At 41.2% G+C, this 8,765-nt stretch overlaps 1 protein-coding gene across 1 annotated transcript in view; it reads right to left on the reverse strand.

The window, feature by feature from the left end:
* Nucleotides 1-7,274, reverse strand: part of prtga (protogenin homolog a (Gallus gallus)) — a 30,831-nt gene extending 23,557 nt beyond the window's left edge. Inside the window, exons 1-2 of the mRNA XM_088297074.1 lie at nucleotides 7,083-7,274; nucleotides 5,461-5,763 (exon numbers count right to left, since the gene is read on the reverse strand). Coding sequence (XP_088153200.1) covers nucleotides 5,461-5,763; nucleotides 7,083-7,149 — 370 coding nt within the window. The 5' untranslated portion in view covers nucleotides 7,150-7,274. The remainder of the gene's footprint in view (nucleotides 1-5,460; nucleotides 5,764-7,082) is intronic.
* Between the last annotated feature and the right edge of the window lie 1,491 nt (nucleotides 7,275-8,765).

Raw genomic sequence — 8,765 nt, forward strand, 5'->3', positions numbered from 1 at the left:
AACTATAAATAACGGCGTGTGAGGGTTATTTCAAGAAAATAAGCCCTACAACGGCAGGAGAGAACAGCTTGCCATACTGGTATTCTGGGGTATTACTGGATCTTTTAACTGTTTATTATAAACTACAAGGCCTGATACAGGACCTGTGTCCATCGGAACCCACAAGGACTCCACTGGAATCCAACTGATACCTCGAAATAGAATAGCATGTAAAAGTTCAGCATTGCTGTTTTAGCGCCATTTTTAATCGAAGGCATTTTGACAAATGAAATGCAGTGTTCCCCCACTATATCACAGTCGATTTTTTTTTTTTTTTTTAAACACAAGACTGTATACCACATTGTGCCACATCATGCCAGGCAATACTGACGTCTCCTGGAAGAAATGTAGTGTAACTAAGAGCAAGTAGAATATGCATAGAAGATCACAAATAAACTCCAAATTTAAGTGTTTCAATTTGTTGAAATGTAGGGATGGGGGATGGAAGTATTTTATTTAATTACATTTAAAATATATATATTTTTTATTATTATTATATTGCCTTTGTATCGTTGATTTTCACTCAACGCAAGTGGGCCTTTTTACATATGGCCCGTGACAAATAAGACTTCACCAGAGTGGTACATAATATAGAAGAGCGTCGTAGACACCACAGAAGATGCATTTGCCTTTCTCGCCCAACCCAGCGAGCTGCAAGTGCTTTCACACAACCAACACATCATCCAGCAATCAGATAATTCGATCACAAAGCCAGCGTCTTGTCAGGCAATTGCGCATGTGACAATTGCTTTAAGTACATCAGGGAGGAAGAACCGAGTGTCAGTTGTTAAACGTAAACCCCCATCGCCGAGCATCACGGAATACGCTTACACAAAAGCAGTTTGCCGTCCATGTTAAAGGTGTGATACGATCTCGGAAGGGAGAAAATTGAGTACAGAGGAGAGACATGGAAAAGCGCTGGCTTTTACAGGTCGTGTGAATAGGGCTACAGTTGTTAGCCATGACATTAATTAGGTTACTATTCGATTTAGATTTAAATGAGACTTCTGTTCCTGAGTGGAAGACAGGTCACTAAATATGTTCCACTTTGAACTAAACTCGAGGCTCGGGGACCATATCTGTCCTGCATATTTATTTTACTTTAACCTGGGATTAAATATTTGACTTCTACAGTGGTGACGTAAAGCAGAATTTGCACGCAAGTCGAAAGTCTCCATCGCTTTATAAGCAATGTGACAAGATTTCCCAAAAATGACAGACTGACAAAATGCAGGGTCTGGTTGGAATAGCCGCTTCAAACTAGGCACAATGCACCAAGAATTCTGAAAAACACCCTAAAAATGAGCACAAATGGAAGATTGTTGCTGAGAAGAGCAGTGTTAGCAGTCCAATATGTTTTCTACTTCAGAGGTCAACCGGTTTTTTTTCAGGTATGTATTTGTTATGGAGGATTTAAGAGGTATTTAAAGTACTCCTTCAATGTTTTTAGAAAATTCCACAAAGATGGCGACCACTTGTCAAGCTGCTCGTCTTATCACTAACCTTCACTTTTACAACGACTGGGTTAAAAGTTACCCAAATTGAGTGAAATAGCTAACCCAGTGTTGGGCCCAAAAGGGACCGAGGCAATGCTTGTAATATTTACCACCCGACCCGCTTTTGGGTCCCGACCCACCAGTTGAGGATAAGAAAGACCAGAGTGCCATTCAAATGTTTCGTAATGTTGAAGCCAGAAATATGCAGATTGCCGGTTTGGCAGTTTGTCGCGATTTGAAAAAGTCAACGTTTCAATAACCGCTACAAGTGGCTGTCAGCAGTAATGAGCGCTCCTCTTCTTTTTTGAGGGCGCTTCTACGTAAGACACAATATGATTGGCCGCTAGCAGACTTGAGTAAACGAGCCGCCTCTTTGAAGTGAATTCCCTCCAATTAACTTGTTTTACTCTTCCTCAGCGAACAGAGAGGGGAGGGGTGAGCAGTTACGCATGGCGGAGGAGGAGGAGGAAGGGAGCAAGACAAAAAGACACACTGTGCAAATACGGATGCCTTTTAGATTTGTGGATTCATGTGTATTGTGCTAGAAAAAATTTAAACTGGTGCCAGCGGGTTCTACTTAGCCCCAAGGACAACAGGAGTAGCCCACGCGCTTGTTCTAATGATAGCTCACCATTAATGGGACACTGTGACTTACTCAGAAGAAAAATAATGTCAACATTTATTTATTTATTTAAACGCAACGTGCTATATGTTTCTCCTGGACCCAAAAATCAGTTTCTATTTACATGATATTTTTAATACGATGATATCCCCAATTTGTTTTTGCTCAATTGTCATATCGTTCAGTTGAAACATTTACAATATCTTGCTAGCAACCAGGTGTCCACTACTAGAAAGCCGGAGTTGTACAAGTAACCTGAGAGGTGTTTCTTGTTATAGCAAGAAAACTTGAGCTGACAAGCAAGAAGTCATAACATCGAACCAAGTGATGGGCTGAAATCTCCCATTAACCTGAAGTCTATTGACAAAAGTCACATGACATGGCTCATGTGTCACATTCCACTTCATCAGGGCCAAATCCCTTCTCACCTTTGTGCTCTAGTGACCGTCGCATTGGTAAACTAGTATCCCCACAGCACAAACAACATGTAAACTTAGAATCAATGTCTACTCAACTGATCTAATTAGCCTTGCAGGGGTTGAGCAACTCACGTGCACTATGAAACCATTTTTTCAAAATAATTAAATATATTAAGTAGACAATACTCAAAGTTTTACATGAAGTACTTTTAACGCAACTATGTCAAGTTGCTACAACTTGTTATCCTTTTATGAGTAATTTGTACGAATAATCCATCCATTATCCAAGCCGCTTCTCTTCATGAGTTTCGTGGGCGCGCTGGTTGCTAAAATGGTTGCCAGCCAATCGCAGGGCACACAAAGACAAACAACCACTCGCGCTCACACTCACACCAAGGGACAATTTAGAGCGTCCAATCACACTACCATGCGTGTCTTTGGAATGTGGGAAGAAACCCACGTAGGATCGGAGAGAGCATGCGAACTCCACACAGGAAGCCCGGAGCCTGGGATCGAACACTGAACCGCTGAACTGTGAAGCGGACGTGCTAATCACTCATTCGCTGTACGAGTAATATTTGATTAAATTGAACTGTACAATTTTTTTGGATATGCATCACTTAAAAAACATAAATTAGCTGTAACTTAATAAAATGTCGTAATTTCCCGAAAGTCTTGATTCTATTATTTCAAAAAGAGAATATTTACTAATTAAATTACTTTATATAGCATGTGTTAAAAATACAAGTTAATGCAAAAATGCTTCACCAAATAAGTAATAGATCACAACAAATAAAAGCAAATGGATTAAAACAATAATCTGATTTGGATACATTTGACTTTGAAATCACTCAACTCGAAAAAAAAAGTGAGTCCATTGGGAGTTCTGCTAACTTATTTGTGTTTACAGTGTGGTTCTGCCCACCGATATCAAGACAGACAGATTTCCTTGTGGGCACACATTCGGAATAATGGAAGAAAACAGTGAGCGTGAACGAGGTTTTCAACTTGTCATTCTATGGCAGGAGAGAACAATTGTGCAAAGCCTGCGGCCACAACTGACCTGCAATAAAGTTTGGTCATTTAGGCTGGTGGCAATACACGTTCGGGTGTGTGTGTGTGTGTGTGTGTGTGTGGCACAACAATCCCCCCCGCCCCCCCTCGTTCCCACCATGTCCTTCAACTGAGCATTTCTCAGGTATGTGCAAATTTTATGAGCTTCCAGATAGACCCTCAAGCAGGCTTAAGTGTCTTTTTTAAAACAAACTAGTAACACTTACAAGCTGCCCTTACATTCACTATTAACTTAATATGCTGTTTTTTTTAACGAGACGACAGCTTCAGTGCCACCAGGGAACAGTAACTCTTAGATCGTGTTACTTAACGATGAAAGATTTTGTACATTTTTAAACATGTAAATAGCAGCACTAAACGACAGCACTGCGATTGCCTGGCGACCAGTCTGGAGTGTACCCGCCTCACGCCCAAAATCAGACGGGATGGGCAACAGCTCAGCAAATGACCAGATGGAATACTAGGAACACCTTTTCACAAAGAGGCAGAAAAGTCCAACACAAAAAGTCAGGGAAATATAGAAAGCCGTCTATCTTAACGGGACACTTAATTGGGCTGAACATTGGCATTGAATAGGTCTGCATGGGAAAAAAAAAATGGTGACCAATTGCCACCAAAATTCAGATGCAATGTTGGTCACTGTTAGACCTCACTAGCTCCCTTAACACCACTGCGGCAGGCAAGGTTAGCAGGACAAAATCCGATTATTACCGACTAGACGGGAGGCTCTGCGTTCGCCGCCGCTCAGGCAGCGAAAGAGCGGCATTTGGTGATATTTGAAAGTTGGACTTTGAAAAACGGAAATCGTTCTGCGCGTGACCCAAGTGAGGATATGCAGTGGATGGACGGATGGACGGGCGGAAGCTCAAGCAAGGAGGCTCACCCTCCAACCGAGCTTTCGATGCATCATTTTTGGATAAGTGGTGCGGGTGTACCATCTGGAGATATACCAGAAAAAAGTAAATCAACCCACGAACAATTTATCTTACGAAAAATAGGAACGTATTTTTTAGCACTGCGGCGTTGTATATTGATTGTAATGCACTGGCTGAAGTGTTTTATTGCGATGTATTGCCGTCGTTCCTCTGCAGGACTACACCCTAGTCAAGCTACTAGTGTGATTACTAGTGAGGACAAAGAGCAAACTAGAACATGGACCTAAAGAGCGATGTCAAGGATATTGATTAAATGCTCACACAGCTTTCAATCGAGCGACGTTAGTACAACAAGTCTTACTTCATTTCACTGAACAAGAAATCTATGACAATCTTGCCCAAAAATATCCAATGAGGCAGCAAGCAAAATTTTTGCCTTGGTGGTGATAGAAGCAGGCGAGAGAGATCTCCCACAATTCTAGCTTGGACACCCCCCCCCTTAAAGAAGAAGCACAGCATTGAGGGAGAATGCATTCCAAAAGAACAATTCCTCCAACGATCAGGGTGCAATAACATGAAAGCCCGGGCCAGTGAATAGGGGTCATCTGCTCCTTAGCTTTGGGAGGTGGTATCCCGGACAGCGCTGCTCCTTCATTAACACACCAATGGACACGTCCCACTTTCAAACAGTATCTTTCCTTCCTCCAGCGCAGCTACACTGAATGCAACACTGTCTTGCAAAAAATAACTTCTTAAAGCTCATGTGCAAATAAATTAACGCTGAATAATTAATCCAATTCAAATCAGCATGGCAATGTAGTAGAATGTCATTTATGGAACGCGACGGCTACAAGCTTTAAAAAAAAAAATAAAAAGCTTCATTTGTGTTGCTCAACAAACAGCCAGAACGCAAAACGATTCCTACTACTACTCACTTGCGATTGTCAGCCGGGCCCTCTGGCTGAGGATGGCTCCGTACTTATTCTGGGCAAGGCACTGATAGAAGCCTTCATCTGATTTGTCTCCTCGTCTGCTCTCCACTTCGGAAATGTAAAGAGAGCTGTTGGAGAGCAGGTAGACCCGCTCATTCTCCACCACTTTCGCTCCGTTTCGCAGCCATCGGACGTCGATCGGCGTCTCCCCGTGCGCCTGACAGTCCAGAATGATGGCTTCTTTGCGCATGACCATCACATCGTGGGGCTCCTTAATGAAAAATAATTCGCTGAAGCAAAAGATACCTGAAAAAGAGAGGAAAGCAGTCAGAAAAAAATTCTCAGGGTATTAAACGTTGACTACCTGTTTTTATCACGCTTAATTGATAGTTTGAAGTTCCGCAACTTGAGTGAAGTATCACGTTGTGCCACAACATGCTGGGAAGCGCTGAGCTCTACCGGAAGAAATGTAGTGTATTAAGAGCAAGAGGAAGAGAAGGTCCCCTACTAAGCTCCCGTCATTGCTTCTGCACGGCTAACAGACTATATTCCTGCGAGTTTAGTGGATGTTTTGTATTTGTTGTGGCTCCGTGTGTTTTAAATTATCAGTCGTTTGAAAGTTCATAATGACGTAACGTATCAATGCTGGCTTCCTTTCGCAGGTCTCCAACGTTTCGCATGAAGATAGATGAAATAATTGAATGGTTTGGTCTTTAAATTAGGAACAGACAGATGGCCGATGCGGAGTCCGATATTTAGCAGAGTAAAATTCCCACAGTCAATTAATCATAAATACATAATAAGTAAAATAACTTTTTGGTCGGGGGGGTTGGTCCCTCAAAGTGTTAGTTTTCAATTTTTTTTATTGGGTGCGGGGTTGAATATCATTGTCTTACGTGGTGGCAAAGTGACAAATGAATAGCTTGAAGCAAGCACATTTAACCTCTTATTTAGAGAACTGTGTAAGCAAGTCTTCACTTCATTTCCTCAGAGAAAAGTTAGCTAGTCGTACATTTAACAACAGCAAAAGAGTGATAACAGGCACTATAAATACTTTAAAAGGTGTGTTTTAATAACTTTAGGCGTGTTAAAATCATATATATTTTTTTATTTTAAAAATTGTAAATAGCCTTTATTCATCACGAGTGGGTCTGAAACATGCCCCCCAAACTAAACAGCTTATGCAAAATGTATGCTTTTGTTTTTTTAAAAACTTTTTTACATTTTGGTTTTAATTAAAACACAGACTAATGTAGTAACAGGCTACATTTGTTCACAAATTCTACATACACTGTGTGACTGAGACTCCAAGCATCCATTTCAAAGCTATAAAAATCCATCTAAAATTGCATTTGGCATCCTAACAATGAGAAAAAATGTAAACAACACAAAGCACCACTCATCAATGTCTTTCATAATAACCAAGTGACTTCCCTAAAAGATTAAAATGCCAGATTTCATTTCAACACATGGTTGATGCTGAGGTCGCCGGACCTTCCGTGAACCAACAACACTCCTGTGTGTTAGTGTTACTCCAGCTCACGTGCTGACCGATCCGAAACAATTTCAAAATAAATGATTAAAAAGTCTGCGTTGAAAGAAAAAAAAAACATACGCCAACGTACCTGAGATTGGAAGAAAAGTGGCAAAGAACAGCAAACGCTGATATATTTTCCTTTTGACAAGCGCCATTTACGTGAATTGTCCTTGCATGCTAGCTAGTGTGTCATAGCGACTTCCTCCGAACGGACCGCGGTGCGACTGACTGACTGACTGAGGGGCTTGGTCGCCCGCGACTGCTGAGTGGAGCCTAGGGAGGGGGGATAGTGGCCCACTGGAGGCCCACCCTCCACCGGACTCTTCACCTTCATCAATCAACGCTCCCCATTAGCTGAAAGTTTTTAATGTATGGCGACATCTAGTGGTAGACGTGGAGAGTACATTGTACGTTACTTCCCACTTAAACGGATTTGATATTCCTGATATCAATTTACGTACTAGTCTGCTCTTTGCCCTCCTTGGGCAACTATCCGATACTACTAGTAAGGCAAAATTGTGCTCTTGTTGAGAACTGTGTGTTGCTAGTGCTACTAGTGAACCCCAGACGTATCAACTTTTCGCGGGGGAGAGAGACCGAGCCCACTCATGAACAGCAAAAATCCGCGAAAAGTTGAAGTGTTAAAAACTAAAGAAAAATAAAACATTTCCACAGATGATTTATGTTTTATGCAGAAAAATAAGATATTTATAATGAATTCATCAATATTTAATACAATAAATATAGACCTTTAGGGACTCCATAGAAAAACAGTATTTTAAAAAAGTTAAATAAATACTAGTAATAACCTATACATTTTAGGAAATGAACAGCTAAATTAATGCACCTAATGCATCTATTATTGGACTCTAGCTAAAAATAAAAGTGTGCATTCACGTGTGACCTATGACTGTTGACATGTTTTGAAATAGAGACTTCAGCACCGCAATGAGCTGACTTCTACACTTGTATCCAAACATTTCACTTTCCATTATCAATGTGAGCAAAGCTGAATTGATAAGAGCAGACCCCTCAATATCAGCGGCGAACTGCACGCCAAATGTTCTCTGCTGACTGGAAAAAAAAAGAAAAACATCATGGAAATGAGCTTGTCCTTTCAAAGCAGGCCCCTTCACAGGACAGCTGCCTTGTCAATGTCGATATTGATCCCATGTCCATCACTTATTGTGGCGACGGATCGAAAACCTCTCCACCCCTCCCTTTGTGAACCTTTTTTGTTCAGCGACCCAGCTGTGAAATAGTCTCTCACCAAAAGAAATGCAGAACTAACAATTGTGCTTAAAACAAAAACATAACACAAAATGCAAAAATGGTGCTTGTATACAATATCAATATTATCGTTTCCTTAATGTAAGCGTGATCTCATTTGACAACTATACTAGAGACGCAGGTGCAATTAACTTGGTCCCAACAATAATACTGCGCGAGATGCAAATACAGTACGGTTAAACATAACGCGTCTTGTTGGTCCCAATCTTACAGTACGGCAGGGACAATAAGAGGATGTAAGCTCCACATTACACAAACGCGTCAGTGGCTTAGGCCTCACAGCCGGCTGCTGACCTCTTGCTTACATAATGTGGGAAAGTGATTCGCCATCAGCCACTCTCCCTAGGGGTCTAATTCATCACCAACGCTGGCAATGGTACTCACACTCTACTTAAGTACATATGATTGTTGATGAACAGTTCTTATGAATTTAATGAACGACATAATATAATGCTAACCGCATGCATATTTTTCTCTCTCT

The sequence above is a fragment of the Idiotropiscis lumnitzeri genome, chromosome 5 (assembly GCF_059441095.1).
Source record: "Idiotropiscis lumnitzeri isolate Australia: NSW breed Sydney's pygmy pipehorse chromosome 5, RoL_Ilum_1.0, whole genome shotgun sequence".
NCBI lineage: Eukaryota > Metazoa > Chordata > Actinopteri > Syngnathiformes > Syngnathidae > Idiotropiscis > Idiotropiscis lumnitzeri.